Raw genomic sequence first — 22,770 nt, 5'->3', positions numbered from 1 at the left:
GGATTTGCCCTAAACACAACACTATTCAGGACAAAATGTGAATTGCTTTGCCACATTTTTTGCAGTATTACTTTAGTGCCTTGTTGCAAACTGGATACATGTTTGGAATACTTGTATTCTGTACAGGTTCCCTTCTTTTCACTGTCAATTAGGTTAGTATTGTGGAGTAACTACAGTGTTGTTGATTCATTCTCAGTTTTCTATCACAGCCGTTAAATTCTAACTGTTTTAAAGTCACAATTGGCCTCATGGTGAAATCCCTGAGAGGTTTCGCCTGCATCTGTATAGTGACTGGGTGTATTGATACACCAGCCAAAGTATAATTAATAACTTCATGTGCAAAGGGATATTCAATATCTGCTTTTTATTTATACCTACCATCTACCAATAGGTGCCCTTCTTTGCGAGGCATTGGAAAACCTCCCTAGTCATTGCGATAGAATCTGTGTTTGAAGTTCACTGCTTGACTGAGGGACCTTAAAGATAATTGTATGTGTGGGATACAGAGATGAGGTAGTCATTCAAAAATCATTCGGGGGATTCTATTTTATTCACAAGTAGATTGTTTACCCAATAGCAGCTCTTCATTATTAAATGAGGGTAAAGTTAGTAATCCCTTTATGAACAGAACAGCACGGTGGAAAGAAGCTTCTTTTCCAAAAGTTCCAGGCGATAAAAAACATTAGTTTTGAGATGTGTTGTACGTATGAGTTATGTCGTGCAGTGGCGAGTTTAGCATGTAAATCAAGGTGGGGCACAAAAAAAGAAAAAAAGTGGGATGCATGTCAGCAGTCACTACGCAACACAACACTAACAATACCTTAATTACACTATAACGGTGCCAACAAACTTAGGGCCTACATAAAGCTGTCCCAACAGCCATATCAGCAGTTTTTTTTAAAGGCAGTAAATGAGGCTGAATGAACTGTTTCGCTGCCAGACAAGGCGCCACTGATAGCCAGGTGTAGCGGGTGTTGGGACTCCAAATGTGGTTTACACTGACATTTGAGATGTACAAACTATGGCGTAAGGGAACCAGGACGGACTTAGTCAATACAGCTATTTGTTCAGCACTTTTGAAATGTACAGCAACAGAGTTCAGAACATAGGTCGTTCTTACAGTGTTTTCCCTGTATACCAAGTCAGAACCGTATGATAAATAAAGGGGGCATATAAGCAGACAATGAAAGCTCTTACAAAATTCTATGATTACGTTTATCAAAAACAGGTCATAGGCTACATGTGCACCACAGAGTCAGAACAGTAAATTTTGTCGAAATTAAGAGGTGAAAATATACCAAATGATTAGGTGAGGCACATGGGCTACTAACAGCTTACTACACAACATACACTTAGTATTACTTTCTTAGCTACAGTATACATATCTCCCTGACATATTACATCATTTATGCAGCAGCATATAAGACATTTTGGACTCACCTTGGACTCACCCTAATAATTTGGTCTATTTTCATCTTAATGTCTCCTACTGTTCTGACTTGGTGGTTCACATGTAGCCTATAGCCTGTTTTTGAGAAATGTAATCATCAAATATTGTAAGAGCTCTAATTGTCTGCTTATATACCCCCTGTGTTTATCCTGTTCTGACTTGGTGTACAGGGAGAACACTGTAAGAACAGCCCATGTTTTGAATCTGTGCTGTACATTTCCAAAAGTGATGAACAAAAAGTTATAATGACTACGTCAGTCCTAGCTCGCTCATTAATGTCTCAATCGAAATTACGGATTGCCTCTTATGCCATAGTTTGTACATCTCAATTGTCAGTAGAAACCACAATTGTTTAAGCAAGTCAGCCATATCAGCTATGTTTTTTTTAAAGGCAATAAATTAGGCTGAAAGAACTGTTTCGCGGCCTGACTAGGCTCCGCAGTTGTATAGTGCAATCAATGTACTGTTTAGTGTTGTGTTGTGTAGCTGCTTTGCTGGCATGCATCCCACATATGATTTTTTTTTTGTCACACGGAGATTTACATGCTAAAATCGCCACTGATGTGGGTTATAATTAATGGCCATTTTTGTAGGGGTTTTTGTAGGGAAAATCAAGTCAGAAGTTTTAAAGTGGAAATATTACAAACTTCAGAAGCCTTTTTAAGCCTAAAATACACTACAAGTGTTCTCTTGCAACAGGGTGATCAAATTAAGATACTAAAACTGTATCTGCTCTCCTCTATCTGCTCTCGTACTTAGGATCTACCGACACTTTTGTCATTGCCCAGAATATAAGTGTGCTGTTCATAATTTTGGGAAATGGACCATTGCTTCCTCCCCAAAACTACTAAACGTTTTGTAGTTAGATTTGATCTGCTTCTGTGCATTCTGATTTAGCCATGCGCTCTGAGATGCATTGCTCTAGCCTCACTGACTGTGCAGACTTCGCAGTAGAACACGGAGTGATGAGTCTACCGTAGACGTGGTCGCTATACTGTATGCATAGTATTTCTTTAGCTATCTATCTAAACGTTTTTTTTTAGTAACATCAGCAAACATGCTGGACTTTGCGATATTTGCAGTGACTTTTGTCATCATTCTGGTCGGCGCAGTCGTCTATTTGTATCCAGTAAGTCAATGCCTGTGCTTATATCAGCCAATATTTGTAACATCGTATATCCACCCGTGTCATTACTAGCTACGTGTAAACTGATAACTCTGTGCACATTTTTACAGTGACATGACAGTTTAAAAAATCCCTGGACATTTAATGTATCTACCTTTAGTACTCAAATGTTTCAGCAGTATAAGTGAATTGTAAAACATATAGCAAAGGAGTGGACAAATGTTTTTTTCAAAGCTCAAGTTTTTGGAGGTTACTGCCATGGACTTAGAATATGTAAACCCCACACCATTTATTGTCATGCTTACTTTATGCTATGTCTCTCTTGAAACTGAAAGTAACATGCTTGATTCATTTTTTTTATCAAGTCATCAAGAAGTGCTTCTGGTATACCAGGTCTCAACCCTACAGAAGAGAAGTGAGTAGCCTATGACCAGATTTGTTTTACTACTTTCTAAGTACTGTCTCTCTTTAGCACTCAGGTCACCACACTTGACCTGAGCCTGTATTTATAAAGCGTCTCTGTAGGAGTACTGATCCAGAATCAGATCCCCCTGTCTATTCATCTCCATATAAACGGCAAAACTGATCCTAGATCAGCACACACACTGAGAAGCTTTCTGTATACGGTGCCCTGGCCTGACCTAGGTTCATATTGTTTTTTTTTGTCTCATTCTCTTAATCTAGGGATGGAAATATACAAGACATAGTGAACCAAGGCAGTCTGCATGAGTTCCTGGCTTGTCTACATGGACAGTTTGGTCCTGTGGCATCCTTCTGGTTTGGAGGACGCCCTGTGGTCAGCTTGGGTTCAGTGGACCAGCTACGGCAGCACATCAACCCCAACAGGACTAGTGAGTACTGGGGAGGGAGGGAAACTATTGGGAGGAAAGGGAAACAGGTGCTCTGTCCCTACTAACATACCACTTAAAATGCATGCTTAAACGATTGCACCATTCTAAGTGGAATGCAGGGATAGATAGACGTTGTAACAGATTCAGGTGATTTCTGTTTTACATGTACAGTGTTGTTTTGAAATTAAGAAACAGTAACATGTTTTTCACTGTGACATCTTCTATCCTTACTTTGTAGCGGACTCATTTGAGACTATGCTGAAGTCGTTGCTAGGGTACCAGTCAGGAATGGGTGGAGGGGCCACAGAGGCTGTAATGAGGAAGAAGTTGTATGAGAGTGCCGTCAACAACACCCTGAAGGAAAACTTTCCCCTGCTGCTGAAGGTTTGCCTCTTACACAATGGCTCATTTGGCAGTTTTTAATATTTGGCTGTAGTATTTTGCAATACTTTCTTATGTTTTTGTGTATCCATTTAGTATTTGTTTACTCAAAAGCTTTTTGTGCTCACTTCCCTGGGATGTTAAAGTTTGGTAGCCTAGTAGTTAGATTGTTGGGCCAGTAACTGGAAGGTTGCTGGATCGAATCCCTGAGCTGACAAGGTAAAAATCTGTTGTTCTGCCCGGGCGCCGGAGATGTGGATAACGATTAAGGCAGACCCCCCACACCTATCTGATTCAGAGGGGTTGGGTTAAATGCAGAAGACACATTTCAGTTGAATGCGTTCAGTTAGACAACTGACTAGGTATCCCCCTTTCCCATTGACACACACTCTCTGTCTCCCTTCCACCCTTTCTGTTCTGTTCTAGCTGGTGGAGGAGTTAGTGGGGAAGTGGAAGTCTTTCCCTAAGGACCAGCACACACCCCTCTGTGCCCATCTGCTAGGATTGGCCATGAAGGCTGTCACTCAACTCGCTCTGGGTGACCGCTTCCGGAATGATGCTGAAGTCATCGGCTTCCGAAAGAACCATGAGGCAGTGAGTGAGCAGTCACATTTAAAGTCACCGTTTCTTGTGAAAAGATGCCCATTACGACCTGTGTTGTTTGCAGATTTTCACTGATAATTCCCTTTACTTGTCAGATCTGGTCAGAGATCGGAAAAGGCTATTTGGACGGTTCCATGGAGAAGAGCTCCATCAGAAAGGAACACTATGAGAGCGGTGAGTGAGAACTAGTTCACTGCTATGGATCATATGTGTTACACTTCTCCTTAATGCTGAGATGTACAGGTATCTAAAGTTCCATGTAAAATAGTTGTATTTTCATCAACATTTATTATGAGTATTTCTGTGAATTTATGTGGCTCTCTGCAATATCACTGCATGTTTTGCAACTACTGAACCGAACACGCCAATGTAAAATACGATTTTTGGATATAAATATGAAATTTACTGAACAAAACATACATGTATTGTGTAACATGAAGTCCTATGAGTGTCATCTGATGAAGATCATCAAAGGTTAGTGATTAATTTGATCTCTATTTGTGCTTTTTGTGACTCCTCTCTTTGGCTGGAAAAATGGCTGGGTTTTTCTGTGAGTTGGTGGTGACCTAACATAATTGTTTGTGGAGCTTTCGCTGGAAAGCATTTGAAATCAGATACTGTGGCTCGATTAACGAGAATTTTACCTTTAAAATGGTGCCTAATACTTGTATGTTTGATAAATTAGATTTATGAGATTTCTGTTGATTTGTATTTGACACCCTACAATTTCATTGGCTGTTGGTTCCTCTAGTGGAACCCCAGTCCTAGACAGGTTTTAAGAGAATTTCAACTTCCTTACTGAATGTATCTGAAATAAAAAAGAGATTGTTAGAGTATCTCCCTATGTGTATAAATTATCTGTCTTCATGCAAAGTACATTATGTTTGCTTACAGCACTGGCAGAAATGGAAACAGTGCTGATGTCTGTGGCTAAAGACAGGAAAGGACAAAGGAGCCAGACAGCGTTTGTGGATGCTCTTCTCCAGTCCAACCTCACAGATAGACAGGTGATGCACAGATTCCTTGATTATAAGGAGAATAGGCTCATTGGGGCAGAGCATAGAGCCTCCTGTTGCTGTTACTCACATATAGAGGAAAATAAAACTTTCATCCTACTTTTGTTTTAATGAATTCTTGTTTTCATTGTTTCTCTTTTGTAGGTGATGGAGGACAGCATGGTATTCACACTGGCAGGTTGTGTCATCACAGCTAATTGTGAGTACTAGTAATACATAGATTATGCCTATCTACGTTAGAACTTGCAGCTTTTATGGTGTATCCAATCGTCATTTTTTTCTGAACGAATAAATTAATTAATTTGGTTAGTATTCGGTCAGAAAATCTTTCTCTCAAACTGTTGATGTTTCTCTTTGTGGTTGTAATATTTTCCCAGTGTGCATCTGGGCAGTACACTTCCTGTCCACGTCAGAGGAAGTTCAGGAGAAGATGCATCAGGAGCTGGAGGATGTTCTGGGCTCTGAGCCTGTTTCTCTGGATAAGATCCCACAGCTCAGGTGACCTCTGACTCTGTCTGACAGCCAAATAACATCAACGATGTGATGCAGTGTAATAGAGGTGTTTCAGATCCACTCTTGCATGATGAGTACCCTATATGAGACCTGAAGACTGGTGTGAGCTTCCTGAGCTAATGCCTAAGCTAACAGGGGCTAACAGCCTTGTGGCCCACATGACACCCGGGTTCGAACCCTGGTCGGTCACAGCAGAAGGGGCAGGTATCCTCATGGTATCCTCATGGTGACATGTCTTCAAGGAATATTTATAGATACATTTTATCATGCCTATCAAATGCATCTTCTATACTATAGGTACTTCCAGCAGGTTTTGAACGAGACTGTGCGGACAGCCAAACTGACGCCCATCGCAGCCCAGCTCCAGGAAAATGAAGGGAAAGTCGATCAGCACATTATTCCTAAAGAGGTATCTTATTTTCCTCTTCCCTACTTAGTCCCTTTATTATCCACATCTCACTGTCACAGTCAGCAAGTGCTTGTGGATGTAAAATGAACCAAATTTTGAAGTTTAAAGTGAATAATGAAAACACTTTATTCCTATGTTTCTTTTAGACACTGGTGATCTATGCCCTTGGGGTAGTCCTACAGGATGCAGACACCTGGAGCCGTCCCTACAAGTCTGTTCATATGTATTTTTGCCAACTAAAGAGCCGATTTTTGCTGGATTTTTTGGTACCGATTTTGAATTATTGCACTTTGTTCATCCAGGTTTGACCCAGACCGATTCACAGAAGATTCAGCCAGCAAAAGCTTCTCTCTGCTCGGATTCTCAGGGAGCCAGGCCTGCCCTGAGCTGAGGTAACGGGGATGGGAAAGGATAGTGGCGTGCACTTGAGGTTAGCCAAGTTGTAATTACACAGGAGCAACTTCTTATACAGTTTTACCATATTTCTTCGACAACATCAAAGGAAAGTTGAGGGAGTGTCACTACCAGGCAAAGAAGAAGGATGTGGGCTTGTTACTAACTTTTTATACCACCATTTCGCCACATTTCAGGTTTGCGTACACAGTGGCCACTGTCGTCCTCAGCACTGTAGTGCGCCAACTGAAGCTGCATCAGGTAAAGGGACAGGTGGTAGAGGCCAGATCTGAGCTGGTGTCAACGCCTAAAGATGACACATGGATCACTGTGAGCAGAAGAAGCTAAACTAACAGTGGACATTTGACTCAATCTCCATCTGTGGAAGAGGAACTGTGTTATTTGGGAAGGTGCTTGTCAGTTACCCTAGATTCTAGACCGAGTGGAACTGTTAAAATAACTTTAAACATGATGGCGCGCTTTGTAGGGCTATTTGTCAGTGAGCTCTTGAACATGGTTTTAATTAGCTCATGTCATTGCCAATGGCGACTCGTCATTTGAGCTACCACCTGAAGTAGTTTTTTGTTCTGCCTATTTCGATATGAGGATCAGTACCTATCTTTTCAAGTTCCATGACCATTGATGTATTGTCTTAAACCTTGCCTTAAACCAACATTCCAGCTGAACTGCATTCCAAAGCACGTGGTCCCCACTCCCCCAGATATATGGCATTTTTGACAGTTCATTTTTAAAATAAAGTTTACACTACTCTTGTGTTAGGATAGGAATATAATATTTTGCACATTTGTTGCAGCCCCACTGTTGTGAGCATATCTTGCCACCTTCAAGACATCTTGGCCATTATTATCAACAAGTGCTCACTCTGTATCTGCAGGGTCTCTGGTTCAATCCCCAGCCCTGTTTCCCCTGTATCGCTACATTAGCATTGGTTGTTTAAAATAAATAATAATATTATTAACAGACTTTTTCCAGGTGCTGTTGTTTCCTTTCAAAACAGACTCTTGGGGTTTGTAATAATTTACACCAGTCAGTGTTAATTGACAAGGAATTGAAAGAGCAAAGATCTAGGTATCATATCCACTTAAATTTGTCACAGATTGTTATACACTCCGTCATAGTTGGGATGCCCAACGCCACTTCTGCATGAGCGTTGGAGAGGCTGGGATCTGGCATGCATTGATTGCTAAAGATGTGAAAATGGCGGAGTTACAAATGCTTTTGGAAGAGGAGATTCCAGCTGGACGTAGTGCTTTATTAGATAGTTTTACCAATTTGGAAAGAGTTGCCGAGTATTGCGAAAGCAACTATGTTCAGGTAATGATAATTGTATAACATTATTAATTATATATTCTACGAGTATCATCTTTGACGGTGGGCGAAGTGATGGCTACGAGCTTTGCCGATGAGGTGCAGCGACTCGAGTGCAAGGGTGCTCCTGCTAGCGCGACCAAGCTAGGCTATAGATAACTAGCTAACCTTAGTTAGCTACTTCATGCGGAACGTAGCTATGTTTTTCCTAATATGAAAACATTGTTTGCCGTTCTCCAACCGTCGTACACGTGTAGTCATTTCTCAAACGTTTATGTAGTTGTTAGTATTTTTACTAACTTGACTTCGTTAGCTATTTACATACAACCAAATAATGCTTGCTAGCTAACTAGTTGTGCTAACTAGCTGAGCTAGCTGAGCTCGCACGAATTATCTGGGCACAGCTGGTTTCATGATTGACTGTCGTGATGGGGTATACAACAAGGTATTCAGCTAAGGTAAAGAAGTAAGGAATTTAATTGGATTTCAAATGATGGGACACGTTCTGATACCAGAAGAGAACCAAATAATCCACAAGTAAACGAATTATGACTAGCAAACGAGCTAGCTAATTCCAACTAGCCACTAGTTTCTAGTTAGCTGCACTGCTAGCTGCCATTGCTGTCAAATTCTCCAGTGGTACGATTTTGAAATTCCCAACTCGTGTCAACATTAGCTAGCTGTTAACATTGGTCGCGAAGAAAATATATATACCATGTGTGGCACTTGTAAGCGTTCTTCTGCCAATATTTAGCGTTAGTTAGATAACGTTGATGTTACAGCCTTGTGTGCCAAAGCAAGACACTGCAGATTGGATAGGACGCCCTGTATCATCAATGCCGAACTTCTTGTACTACTGACTGTAGAGTGGGAAAACAAATCTGTGTTTCATAGACTACTGGTGGATCTGGCAGTGGCAGAACAAGCTAAATTGTTCATAACGTTAGTCATGCCATAAAGTACGTTTTTCCTAATATAAAGTGAGGTTCTGACACCGAGTGTGAAACGTTTGTCAATAGTGCCACTGCCCTGGAACTAGAGGTCTTCACGGTTCCAAAAAGTTGGACGGGTTCCGAAATGGATCTGGGCTTTCCCACCCTGACCTGATATGCATAAATTCGTTTTTAAATATAGAGACCAGTTCTGAACGGACCCGAGGACAACTAGAATCATTCCATATAGATTGGGTCGAATGCAGGCCGATCCGAGTGATGGAGCTGATAAAGCCAAGCAGTGGGGAGAGGTGCTGCTATAGAAGCCGGGGGAGGGGCCATACTTTGAGGAAGTGACATGGTGAGGGAGAGATGAGACAGCAACCATCCAAGCTGACTCGCCCTATAGTATACTAATAGCTGCCATAGTTAGGTTATTTATCATAAAATATGATTATGTAGTACCTGTCTAGGACTGTATCAAACCGGGAGAAGCTAGCTAACGTTAGCTATCTAGGCTAAAAGAGGCTGCAGTGCATGCACTTTCTCACCCTGCAGTTACAAATAACTATTAAGTAGCAAGTTGGCTCTTGGTTGTTGTAACCTATCCTTCTCCTTTAACTTTTAATTCTGTCAACTCTCATTTTATTGGTCACTTACACATACACTCAGTTGCCAGTTTATTAGATTCTCCCATCTAGAACTGGGTTGGACCCCCCCTTTGCCTCCAGAACAGCTGGAGTTCTTCAGGGGAATGTAAAAGTTGCTCAGTTGGTATCAAGGGTTTTCCACTCCTCAATTATCCAGTGTTGGTGATCGTGTGCCCACTGGATCCTCTTCTTCATGTTTTTAGCTGTTAGGAGTGGAACCCAAGGACCGACGAGTTGTTCATTCCGAGATGCCTTTCTGCACAACACTGTTGTACTGCGCTGTTATTTGCCTGATTGTGGACCGCCTGTTAGCTTGCACGATTGTTGCCTCTCGACCTCTCATCTCGATCTGTTTTCGCTCACAGGACTGCCGCTGACTGTATGTTTTTTGTTTGTCGTACTCTTCTCGGTAAACCTTAGACACTGTCATACGTGAAAAGCCCAGGAGGCCAGACGTTTCTGAGATGCTTCAAACGGCATGCCTGGCACCGACAATCATTCCACGCTCAGTTGCTTAGGTCACTTGTTTTAGCTACCACTCTCTGTTTTACCCAGTTTTACCCATTCTACCCATTCTAAAGTTCAATCGAACAGTAACTGTCTCGATTGTCTGTGCCTGCATTATATAGTAAGCCATGGCCACGTGACTCACTCTCTGTAGCGGTGATCCATTTTTGTGAACGAGGTGGTTTACCTAATAAACTGGCCACTGTGTATTTTGCAGATGTTATCGCATGGCAGCGAAATTCTTATGTTTCTAGCTCCAACAGTGCAGTTTACCTAACAACACAAAATGGTACATACACATCCCCCAAATTTTAATTAAGAAATATCAGAATGAGCAATGTCTGGTGTATATGTATATAAATCATATGTGTAATGGTGTGTATGGACAGTATATGAATAGGAAAGGTGTGCACAGCAGTAGTTATATAGGATGAACCTTGAGTAGAATACAGTATATACATATGAAGTGGGTAAAACGGTATGTAAATATTATTAAAGTGACCAGTGTTCAAACGTCCTGGCACTGAATGCGCAATGACATTATTGGGTATAGTTAATAATTAACATGACTAAAGATGTCTTGACCTGTGATCTTGCTTCTGCCCAGCTGTGATCATGACTGTCATTCTCACACACTTGACTCAAGCACGGACTCCATACTGGTATTCATTAAAGCAAATATTTTCTGGAGTTAACTGCACCTGGTATTCCCAGGAAGTCTCCCGCCCCAGTACTAACCAGACCCGAACCTGAACAGGCATGTTCAGGGTGGTATGGCCACAAGCATATTTATTTTAAACCAAATTTCTCCCTGAATTAGGTCCCTTTGCTCATCTCTGCAACTCCTCAATGGACTTGGGAGAGACGAAGGTCAAGTCATGCGCCCTCCGGCCGCCTACTTATCTCACTGCTCGCTTAACCCGGATGTCAGACACAAATGTGTCAGAGGAAACACAGTTCAACTGACGACCGGAGTCGTTAGAGCGAGATTAGCCAAGGAAAGCCTACACTGGAAAACGCTGGGCCAATTGTGCGCCCTCTTATGGGGCTCCCAGTCACAGCCGGGTTGTGACACGCTTCAGAACTTCGGCGCAGTGCTTTTGACCCCTGCGCCATCCAGGACTCAAGATATTTAATTAGGCTAATCTGAGATTGTTCAATAAAAGTCTGCTGGTTCCCCAATAGGCCTAGCCTATATAGTTAGTCACAGAATGGATCACTGTTCTTCTGTTTTAGATTAGTCACATGCACACGGTCGCAGAAGTAATTACAGAGTAGAGTGAAATTCTTAAGCTCCGAGCACTAACTGTGCAGGTCAAAATGAGAGGTGAATGAAACAATAACAGTACAAATATTATTATACATATTTACAACTGTAGTAATAATACATTTCCATTGGGGGGTGGGGGCAGGGTAAATGTCCGTTGTGTGTGGGGGGGACAGTAGGTTGTCGATGGTGCTCCTGTAGAACACTGAGGGTCCTCTGGGACAGGCTGGATTTCTTCAGCTTCCTGAGGTAGAAGAGTCGCTGTCGTACCTTTTTCACCACGGTGTCCGTGTAGTTTGACCATTTCAGTTCCTCTGAGATGAATATGCAGAGGAAATGTAAGTTTTTGACCGTCTCCATTGATGAGGACAGCCTGGTTCCTCCTGAAGTGCACAATCGGCTCCTTTGTTTTGCTGACGTTGAGGGAGAGGTTGTTTACCTGGCACCACGCCGTCCGAGTGCCTGCCTGCCTCTCTGTAGGCAGTCTCGTCGTTGTTGGTAATCGGGCCTACTACTTTCGTGTAGTCATCCAACTTGATGGAGGTAGAACTGTGTGAAGCCACGCAGTTAGGAAGAGGTTCGATTGAAGTCTTCTGGTCTACCTGATGTAGGCCTATTTGTCAATTATTTTTTGCTGAAGTTTGAGTGTTGTATGAGTTAAACTTATTTTTATCAGAGTTAATTGCAGGTTAGCTATGAATAAATGATCTGAAGAATGCTGTCAGTTGATCTTGAGACTGCTACAAGTGTGAGAGTTTGTGTGCTCTTGTCATCCCAGTGCACTACAACTGCACCTTTCTTTGAATACTGACAACCTGTTTGTCTTCTTGCTTGAGAATGGATGTAATTCCTTAGTGGTGCTCTTGACTCCCTGTAAGGCATGTGTGTGTATTTGTGGAATTCGTGATTGAGGCTGCCTAGTTTTCACTGTTGTTAAAGTGCATCTGAAGGCAAATAACATCTTCTCTGATAGGCTGTTTTCTATGTGGCATTGATATTAGTCAGACACATTCAATCTAGTGTCAACATTGACTACAAAGTGGAAATAGGATAATTTTGTTCATGAGGTCAGTATTGTTACAAAATGAGTTTTGTAAGTGAGTTCATCATGACTTGAGGGTTGGGTTTTGATTTCGACAATGCTCACTTGCCCTCTGACACGGGATACATAGCTGCTGTGATTGCGCTCTATCCAATCCTACCGCAGACAGTGAGACAGACCTCCCCGTCAGTGCAACGGATCTGACTTTGTTTACATAAAACAACAAGTCACGTTTTTTACATTTAAAAAAAAAAATTGAGCAATACTGCACCAAACACCTTAACTAGATGTAAAACTGCGCAACTAAAACCTCAGCAAAAACGTCAATTAATTACGTATTTCTTGAGTTCTTAGAATCATTGACTATTTTGAAGAAGTAATACTGGCTTTGTTCCTATGGTGTTTCATAGGGGACAAACATCAGTAACTGTCACATCGAACCACACCCCCAAGACTGAAAACTTGTTTTTTCTTAATGAGCAGCAGAGAAACACATGCCAGAATCTGTGCATTCAGTTCTTTAACACACCGTCCATGGAAGTCCAGGCAGATGGGGAGGGTAGAGGGTTGTCCTTTTTAAAAAAGTAATGTCGGTCAGTACATACTGTCAACGAGGGCGTTGTGGTCAGAAAAGCAAGGAAAGGTTCATCTCCAGGAAATTGTTTCCCTCTGAAAACATAAGGGCTTGCCTTGTCATCCTTCAGCCCCTGCAAGATCCTATTTATATGATATCAATGCTCTCCTTTTTATGCTGCCTGGCTTTGTTGTTTTCTTATTGCCTCGCTACACTTGCTTCTGTTGCTTCTGTTACTGATGTCTATCTGTTCATCCTCTCTCTCACTCACTCTCCCTCCTCAGTCACCAGATAAGCACAGAGCGTTGGAGGAGACTAAGAACTACACCACCCAGTCTCTGGCCAGCGTAGCCTACCTGATCAACACCTTGGCCAACAATGTCCTGCAGATGCTTGACATTCAGGCCTCCCAGCTCCGCCGCATGGAGTCCTCCATCAACCACATCTCACAGGTACGGCTGCCGGGATGTGGACCACTTTGTCTACACACACATTGGATGCACGCGTGCTGCGAAATACACTCACACACACATCCATATAGCCTAAAAAATACTTTATAGGCCTAGCTCAAAAAGCTGTTTTGTTCAAGTCTATTTATTGTATTTCTGCCCATTGTGCGGCCCCAGACAGTGGACATCCACAAAGAGAAAGTGGCCAGGCGGGAGATTGGCATCCTGACCACCAATAAGAACACCTCTCGCACACATAAGATCATTGCTCCGGCCAATCCAGAGAGGCCGGTGCGCTACATCCGCAAGCCAATCGACTACAGCCTGCTGGATGACATGGGCCACGGAGTCAAGGTAGGGAGCAGTGGGGCATTGACGTTTACCGACTGGATTCCTGATGATAGTAGTACATTTTTATTTTTGTACTGGAGTGAGTTTTCATCAAACTTTTGTTGCACTAAGATCATGGACAAACACTGATCATAGTGCGACAACCGTTTTGAGGAACTCCCCCCTGTTTGGTACAAAGACTGTAGTAGGCCCTTGGGAAAAGCACGAGGGTGTGGCGTTAACAGTGTGAGTCACTTTGACTAGGACAGTGTGTGACTTGTTCGCTTTTTCCCTGACAACATCTGTGGACTGTAGGCCTATAACATTGCTACATGTGTTTCTGTGCATTTTCTCGCTATTAGTCACTAATCCTCCTTTCTCTTTCTCTCTCTTTGCATCACTTATTTGCCTTTAAAATGAACCTAGTGGTTGCTAAGGTTTAAGGTAAGGATTTCTAACGAAATGTAAACCCTAAAAACAACGTTGTTATGCGTGTAAGAGTGTGTTTTGTCTGATCCCAGGTTGTGACGTGTTGCTCTGTTGACTAGTATTTCCCTGTTGTTGTTTTTGTAACCTCTCTCATGTCCTATAGGCCAGTGCTCAGAACATGAAGGCCGGAGCCACAGGTCTCCCTCGCACCAATCCACCCACACAGAAGCCGCCAAGCCCACCCATGTCAGGGAAGGGAACCATTGGGTATGTAAATGTGGCAGGTGCCACAACCCCTGTCCATGCTGCTCATTTCCTTGAGAAAAGCATGCTTTCAGTCTCAGCCAATCACAATCAGACATCTAAAACATGTTTGTCAATGGACAAGATCTGATCATGCAGGCACCAGGTGTCCCTTTGTACTACAGATTGCTGTAGTGTCCCTCTGCTCCTCCTAAGCCCCGTATGGTGGGCTAGGGACCAGGCTACCCCCTCACCACCCAGCAGCGACCTTCAGTGACATTTATTTAAGGTTCGGAGCAGACCTCTTTGTGAAAAGGTCAAAGCTAGCCTGTGGCACATGATATGCTGTTTGATGATATAATGAATGTGCATACATACCTAATTTCTTCAGGTGTGTTGTCGTTCCAGTGAATGGGTATCTTCAAATGTGTTTATTGACATTATGGGCTACTGTTATTGTTGCTTTGTCCTGTTATGTGTCCCTGTCCAGTTTGTATCCCCCTCTACAGACCTGTCCATCACAGGAATGTATGTAATGGTTTATAACATTGTTTTTATGTCTCTTCTAATGTTTAAGCACTGTGTGTGACCTTCAAACATGTCCCCCCTGAAATGAGACGCATGTCGGGCGTCCATGCCACACTGCCCTAGTCCAGTCTCTGGTGTAGAGGAGGCATCTCTGTCTGTGGTGTTTTGGTTGCTTTTGTCCCCCCCCTCCACCCCCATATGTGTGATGTCATGTGACTCCTCCCCCCCTCAACTCTAATTCGGGCTGTTCATGCTCTCCATGGCAACAGCGCTCAAAGTTCCATCCCTTACACAATCACAGGGGGAGATTATACTTGGCTGCTCATCCATACTTTTGAGGCTTTTTATTCCACTGCAGCACATCAATAGACATCACTGTCCTTGGTTGATGTTGGGCTGTGTAAGAACCGAAGCAGCAGCAGCTGTGGATACGATTGATGCATTTAATGCCTTTTCCCACCTACAGCCCATTTTGAGTTTGCACTGGTTCTCTTTTATTTATTTATTTTGGTTCCCATGTTTGTCCTCCTTTTCTTGTCCCCCCCCCCCTCACTTGTGGATGTTAAACTCCTCTCATACCCCTCCCCTCGCAGGCGCCACTCCCCCTATAGGACACTCGAGCCGGTGCGTCCTCCCGTTGTCCCTAACGACTACGTCTCGAGCCCGACGCGCCATGGCAACATGGCGCCCCCACAGCAGAGCCCTGCACGCACTGCGTCTGTTAATCAGAGGAACCGCACGTACAGGTACCCCGCCCCGCATGCTCCCAGCACACCGCTAGCTAAAAACACGTCTAGAACACACTTCGAGCGGCCCTGGACTCACTGAACAGACACGCTTAGATTCAACTGCCCTGTAGTAAAGATCTGCTGCAATAGATTAGACACTGTAGCTACATGCTACTAAACTCCTTTTTCCCCCAGCCCTACCCACAGGACTTAATATAATAATATCACCAAAAAACTGGTCTGAAACACTTTGAATAGGCACTACACCAAGCACACAAAACGAACGTACAGCTCAGCATGTATTCAAATATGTTTCTTGTTTCCAAGTAATGTATTTTTATCATCTGCATAACAGCAGAGGATATTCAGATCAGATAAGCACAAGCAGCTCTGGGTGTCACTGAGGCTCCTACCAGGCAGTGAGAATAAGATCTTTAGGACTAAATGACAGAGTATCTGCCACCAGAGAATTGAAGCTTGGGCTTTGGAATACAGCTGATCCTTTTTCTCCGTCAGACCCTTCTCTATTTCCTTCTGAGCACATTATTACGTTTGAAACTGACGTTAAAACTAATAGTAGCAATGGTTGACCTTGGCTTAAATTAAACAGACAGTCCTTTCTGCTCCAACCTATCTATGCGTTGGTCCTTTTCTTCAATCCATCCAGTTTCTCACTCATTCCCTGTCTCCAGTCTCCTTCCTCTTTTCTTCTCGCCTTGATTTTCCTCAGATGCCTCCAGCTTTGTCGTGCCTCTGTCTTTGTCACTTCATGTCTCACTAATGGACCACCGCTAAATGTCATGTTGTAATCTGTGACGTTTTATTCATTTCTTTATTGCTGTACATGTCATCTCAAAGCAGAGCTGTTCATTTAAATCTGTTCAGTGCTAGGTGGGGGGGCAGGAGTTTGGGCCAGGAAAGACCCTGGTTTGGTAGGTTGTGCTTGCAGGTCCGCTGATACCAGTAGGGCTCTAAGGACCGGTTTCCTGCACCACAGATTAAACCTAGCGCTGGACAAAAAAAATCACAGTACTTTTATTCCAGTAGTAGGCTTAATCTGTATCTGGGGAACTGTCCCTACAAAGTATATAACCTCTAATCTATACTGTAAATGACTTCATGCCTGCGGGTGTTGATTGGGTTTTGTGATGGGCTGTGTGACATCATTAGCAGTGGCAGCAGTGGAGGCAGCCACCCCAGCAGCAGCAGCCGCAGCAGCAGCAGAGAGAATAGCGGCAGCGGCTCCGTGGGCTTGCCTATCGCCGTGCCAACGCCTGCCCCGCCCCCCACAGCATTCCCAGGTAAGGTCTGGCCACATGCCCTGTCCACTGTCTAAGCTCCACCTACTAGCTCTGTAAAGAGCAATAATGTCTGTCAGACTGCTTTAAACTCTCTCCTTCCTTCCCCCTTGATAGTGTCTGAGCACCTGTCTTTATCTCCCTCTCCTGTCTTTCCTTCTCCTTTCCTCTTTTTTCCCACTGCTTTCCTCCCTTTCCCACCTGCTGATGGTGCAGGTACTGCCCCTGCCCTTCCCAACCCTGCTAAGCCACCTCCCACTACCACTACTACTCCCGTCCCATCTGATGGCCTCCCTGTACTCTCTCTAGCTCCTAATCCCTCCCCCACCCCCCCACCCGAGGGTCCACCCGTTCCCCCTCCCCCACCCCAGCTCCCCATTTCCGTCACTAGCACCAGCCCTGCTACTTTCAGCACTCCCGCACAAGGTGAGTGCCCCCCCACCACCACCCTCTCCCCTGCATCACGACCATCTCTCCCATCATCCCAGGACCTGTATCTGTCTGTGTACCAGCGGGGATGTTGTCATGTGGGCTGGTCGTTCTCCACCCATGCATCATCAGTTTCTCCATCACCCTCCCTCTCACTGTCTGATCTGTCACTCTGTCTTTTCCTTATTCCTCTGGGTGTCTTTCTCATTCCCTTCTTAGGGCAACTCTCTCCCGTCGCCCCCAGTCACCACCTGCATGCCATCATCACACCTTGTGCATGAGTTAAATTGTTCTTGTGTTCTTACAGTAAGTGATGTTGAAAAGGGTCTTTGACTTGAAATATGCCATGATAATAAGTCATCTGAATACCAAAAACTGTAAAGTGCTTACATCGAACCCATGAATTAAGTGCATCATGTGATGGGAAACAGAAGTGATACGTTAAGTGACATATCTACACCATACCAAAATCTCTCTGGTTCCCCTTGCTGTCTGTACCCCAGGTGCCCCCCAGTTCTTCAGCATGAACCGGCCGGTGCAACCACAGAACCCTCCTGCGGTGGGGGGGTCTCTGCCATACCGCCGGCCCGCATCATTGACGGGCCAGCCCAACTCCAACATGGCCCTGAACCAGCCCCAGCCCAACGGAGGACCCCACTTCAACCAGGTCCCAGGTAAACAGCCTGGAGCAGCAACACATCACTCCTACCAGAACGCAAATGGGCTTTTGTGTTTAGAGATCTTTCTCATTTAGATTGAGCCTGCCTCTTTTAAAGCTTTCTTTCATATATTACTGTCTGGTTTGGATCCTGGAGCGTTTGGGCTTCTGGTCCATCCTGTAACTTATTTGTAGAAACAAAATGTATACCGGCCCAAATTATTTCTGTTACTTGGCATAGCGTTTTGGTTAAAAAACAACAACATTTTAAATACAAGCTGACAAAAATGTTTAGTTCTTGTGGAAGAAAACTGTAATTTTGTGAGTTCCCAGAACCTCACCAGAGTATTGAATTCATACATAAAAACTCTCATTTGATTTCAGAAGACAGGGAAGGCACAAAGTGCCTAAGTCTCGGCAGCTCGCTGTCTTTTTGTGTGTGAAAGGATGCCTAGTCTGCCTACTGATCTAACTGGCTTCTATCATATTCTAATTCCACCACATCTCTCTTTCTGCCTTCCTTTCTTTCCTAATTACAATCTGCCCCTCTTTCTTTCTTCTCTCTCTCTCTGCTTCTCCTGTGGTGTGTATGCATAGCAGGTCCTCTTGTTGCCCCCCCTCCCCCCTCCATGCAGATCACTCCTCAGCTCCCTCTGATGGGCTTTGTGGCTCGGGTACAGGAGACCAGTAAGTGGCTTTTAGCTCCTCTGCCTTGTTGCCTGGTCTTTGCAGCGGCTCCGTCGTGCATGTGTTTGTTACTCATGACGTGAGTCTATTTTTGTCTTTACTTCAAAGCTGAACTATCCATCGACTTCGATTTACCTGTCTGAAATAAACTTCCCACCTGTGCGCGTTGGAAATGTCTTCTCCTTTCCCCCCAGAATTCTGTTTGTCTTCATACACTTTCAGCATGGATACCCAAACAACCACTCCAGCCCTCCGCCACATGCATGGGAATGCCAGTGTCAATCCACATGTCTACATTCCACTGGTTGGTTAGTTACAAGGTTCCTGACTGTGTGTTGCCCCCCCAGTCTCAGACGTGCCCCCTCCCCCGCCCCCTGTAGAAGAAGCTGTGTTTGAGGAACCCACCCCGCCCCCTCCAGAGGACTATGAGGATGATGATGAGGAGGAAGAAGAGTCGGCCGTGGTGGAATACAGTGATCCCTATGCAGAGGAGGACCCCCCGTGGGCCCCACGCACCTACATGGAGAAAGGTAGTGAGTGATTCTCTCTTCCATCCTGATCTAAACATGCCCTATCCACTTCTCCTGTTGTTCTCTTTTTAATTCGCCCTCCCTTGTGCTCTACCCATCTCCTGTCCTCTTCGCTCCTCTCTGATTTGGTGGACAGTGGTGGCGATCTACGACTACGCGGCGGACAAGGAGGACGAGCTATCCTTCAACGAGGGCGCTATCATCTACGTCATCAAGAAGAACGACGACGGCTGGTACGAAGGAACGATGAGTGGCACCACCGGCCTCTTCCCCGGAAACTACGTCGAGTCCATCATGCACTATGCCGACTGAGGAAGAGGAGAGGTTATAGGAAGGTCAAAGACTTTGTTAGGCAGAGCATGATCACATTGAGGAAGTGACAAGCGTTCATGAAGAGTATACAACTATCCTCAACCGGTCTACCAGATGAAGTACATTGTACAACGGCCACTTGTAGATATTTCCTGTGTTTTTGAATGACGAGACTTTATGGTGGGGGGTTTTTGTATGTACTATTAGGGCTTCATTTTGTCTTTACTATTATTACAAGGAAGGCTACAAATATTATTGCGATTTGAAAAAAAAAAAAATCTTATTTCCTTTTGCCTTTATTTATGTGGACCATGTATTATATAGGGAGGGATAGTACGGTGGCCAGGGCTGCTGATTAAGGATAGAAATAGATCCTAATGAAGTTCTCTACTCTCAGCCCAAGAGAAGACGCAAGATGAGATGAGAATGCTTCTTTTTTTTTGACACTCCCCGAGCCTTTCTAGACTCATATTTATTTAAAACCAGGAACAGCTCCTATTGGTTAGTGGGATTAGGAGATGGATTGTTGCGCTTGAACTTTATACAATGTCCCGTTAGGCGAGAAGACAAGCACATACTGTACGTCTACATTTGACTATAACAGCTAGATATTAGTGGTGGGTAAGACTGGGGGAAAAAAAGACTGAAACTGATTTGTTTTCAGCTCACCTGAACACCCATTTTGAAACTCTTCAGTTTGGATTCAGTAGGAATTGAATTGGTTCTGGCCCAAGGCTAGCTAGGGCAGCTTAGAACACGAGGGCTTGGAGCATGCTCAGTCACTACTTCACTTGCCTCACTTCACAGGCCAGATGGGTAGAGCAGTGTTTCTCAACCTTGTGGTCAGTTCTAGTTTTAATTGAAGACGTTGGCTTCCATGGCACAAAACAAGTTTGAGTCTTAAGTCTCTTCCTTACCTTGTAATCAAGACAGAATAGATTGACTTTGACTGTCTGGGAGTCTCTTTTAGGAAGATAACTCTGACCACTCATTTGCATCAACGATTTCAATATTTGATTCTTATTGTAGTGGGTCTTCACCAAAGCGTGGCAGACGGCATGCTTTTGAAAAAACAAACATTCAATAGTCTCCTTTTCTGCTATATTATTCCTGTCTTAATATTTTAGATATGGTGTGGTTATTGGTTTGGTTTTAAATATTCACCCATATTACCATCGTTGACAGGTGGGGTTTCATGATGCATTTATAGGTGATAAAGGAAGCTTGTGCCATATTGAAGTGTGCGTGTGTAGGTGTCACTTCCATTTGCAATAAAATTTTAAAAAGACCAGTGGGATGGGTTTGAAAATGTAGATCTTTAAATTGTTTGGGATTGAAAGCACATTGTTACTGAAATAACATTTAAAATAAGCTGTATTACTGCCTCAGATGAGGACTAATATTAAAGTGAGCCGTTGTAGAAATTATCCAACAAACCGGCACCAAAACCTTTCAATGACTCCATGCTGAAACTGATGCATTGAGTGTGTTTATATAGTCTCTAGAGGTACAAGTATTATTGGCTGTGTCTGAGGGCTCTGTGCTTGTCTGTCAGTCAAATCCTTTATTTTTTATTAAAAGTGGGTCTGTTGAGTCTTGCATGCCATTTTTCTTAATACTGTAGTGGTGTCTGAAACCCCAGTTGGCCCTAGGGGCACGGTCAGCAGAGCACAACCTTTTTGAATATTCAGATATGTTATGTAGAATAAACATGCCTCTGACATGTAGCATAAAGACTCATGTCAGCTCTATTCAGGACATTTATCTGCAATGTTCCACCACGCTGTGCAACCCCAGGTACTACTAAACCAGCCTCATCCAAAGACTAACGTGTAAGCTAAATCCATGTCAACTTTTATCCCAACGTCTGAAGATCAATAAAGTTATGGGATTTGACTACTCCTGGAAGAGCCATTCATTTAGTGTGTAAATGGAGAATAATATCATTGTGTAAGAACAAGTGTTCTATTCCCTCAGCCCAAGATCTCTTTGGATGTCAAGTTAAGTAAAACAGTCCATAATGCCATTGTGTTGCACAGTAAAAAAGTTTAACTTTAGAATTAAATATCATATTTGTAAAACAATGAGAACAAAAAACAATAAAACGATTAAGATTTATTGTGGTAATCTTCCTTTTTACAGACTATATACACAAGTTAGTTACCACATGGTCCATTTTCAGACGGACCTGTGGTGTGAGATTCCTCGTTTCATCGCACTGTACTGGTGACAGCTGATACAAAAATCATTCATTTTCTATGCTAAAGTATGCATACTCTCATTGAGTTTATATTTCATCAATCTAGTTATATACCTTAACATTGTAATTAACTGACTTAAGTGTCTGTTTAAACACTTTCTTTAACATTAATAAACCCCCGAGTAAAGATAGAAAACAATTCCCACAAAACATAGAAAAGCTGAACATCTTATTCTTTGAAGAGTTGACCCCAAATGAAATGGTATTTACTTCACACAAAGTGGAAAATTCATTAGTTTTACACCTTATACAACAGTATTGACTTGGAATCAACTTAACAACTCTTCCTCAAAACTACCAGCAGTACAGAAGAGTAAAGGATCTATGAGGGGTGATACGGGGGAGAGAGAAGGGTTAAAAATCTCACTGTAGACAGTGAGGGAAACTATACATGGGTTGTCTGAAGTAGCCAGTCCCCTCTCCCTTCTAAGGCTCACAGATGATTGTCTCGACCACAAACTTGTTCTCAAAGTGACGGATCGTCCTGCAGTTCAGGGCTTCACGCTTTTCCCTGCCTGCAAGGTACAGATGAAGGAGGATGTTTCAAAAATGTGCATGTAGGCCTATACAAACATCTTCTATAGCACCTGATCATTGGCCAGAGTATAATGCGGTGTGTTCTCAGGTCCACCAAGGAATTTCACAAAATGGTTAATACATGACAATTCAGGGTAAATCTTAAAAAGTGTGCATATAGTACTAACCCAGTATGGTGTGTGCCTGTAGTACTAACCCGGTACGGTGTGTGCGCGTGTGGCACTAACCCGGTATGGTGCGTGTACGCACGTGTGGCACGAACCCGGTATGGTGTGTGTGTGTACGCACGTGTGGCACTAACCCGGTATG

General features: G+C 43.4%; 3 protein-coding genes across 26 annotated transcripts in view; 2 read left to right on the top strand and 1 right to left on the bottom strand.

Annotated features, from left to right (window-relative positions):
• The first annotated feature begins 2,382 nt into the window (after positions 1 to 2,382).
• Positions 2,383 to 7,726, top strand: LOC118369986 (cytochrome P450 20A1-like). The gene is made up of 13 exons (XM_052499163.1): positions 2,383 to 2,579; positions 2,942 to 2,991; positions 3,261 to 3,427; positions 3,666 to 3,811; positions 4,235 to 4,402; positions 4,507 to 4,585; positions 5,306 to 5,418; positions 5,572 to 5,626; positions 5,805 to 5,925; positions 6,238 to 6,349; positions 6,496 to 6,560; positions 6,652 to 6,741; positions 6,940 to 7,726. Exons 1-13 carry the CDS (start codon positions 2,508 to 2,510, stop codon positions 7,088 to 7,090), a joined length of 1,389 nt encoding a protein of 462 aa, XP_052355123.1. The 5' UTR covers positions 2,383 to 2,507; the 3' UTR covers positions 7,091 to 7,726.
• Positions 7,727 to 7,866: 140 nt separating this feature from the next.
• On the top strand, positions 7,867 to 21,782 carry LOC118370212 (abl interactor 2-like). Of its 24 annotated transcripts, none has more exons than XM_052499150.1 (13): positions 7,868 to 8,077; positions 13,328 to 13,495; positions 13,670 to 13,846; positions 14,249 to 14,266; positions 14,415 to 14,518; positions 15,616 to 15,768; positions 16,921 to 17,051; positions 17,265 to 17,474; positions 17,981 to 18,151; positions 18,736 to 18,822; positions 19,017 to 19,130; positions 19,203 to 19,352; positions 19,489 to 21,782. In XM_052499150.1, exons 1-13 carry the CDS (start codon positions 7,907 to 7,909, stop codon positions 19,662 to 19,664), a joined length of 1,830 nt encoding a protein of 609 aa, XP_052355110.1. In that variant the 5' UTR covers positions 7,868 to 7,906; the 3' UTR covers positions 19,665 to 21,782. The 24 variants fall into 24 exon arrangements, with proteins under 24 accessions (XP_052355113.1, XP_052355115.1, XP_052355110.1 ...); XM_035755100.2 differs by having other exon boundaries at positions 18,733 to 18,822; XM_052499152.1 differs by having other exon boundaries at positions 18,733 to 18,822; positions 19,017 to 19,126; positions 19,489 to 19,753.
• Positions 21,767 to 22,770, bottom strand: part of LOC118370214 (integral membrane protein 2B-like) — a 15,583-nt gene continuing 14,579 nt past the window's right edge. Inside the window, exon 6 of the mRNA XM_035755117.2 lies at positions 21,767 to 22,439. Within this exon, the coding sequence (XP_035611010.1) occupies positions 22,351 to 22,439 (89 nt within the window). The 3' untranslated portion in view covers positions 21,767 to 22,350. The remainder of the gene's footprint in view (positions 22,440 to 22,770) is intronic.

The sequence above is a fragment of the Oncorhynchus keta genome, chromosome 37 (genome assembly GCF_023373465.1).
Source record: "Oncorhynchus keta strain PuntledgeMale-10-30-2019 chromosome 37, Oket_V2, whole genome shotgun sequence".
In the NCBI taxonomy this organism is placed as follows: Eukaryota; Metazoa; Chordata; class Actinopteri; order Salmoniformes; family Salmonidae; genus Oncorhynchus; species Oncorhynchus keta.
Note: the sequence above shows the minus strand (reverse complement) of the source record. Positions and strands in the feature narration are given on the sequence as shown.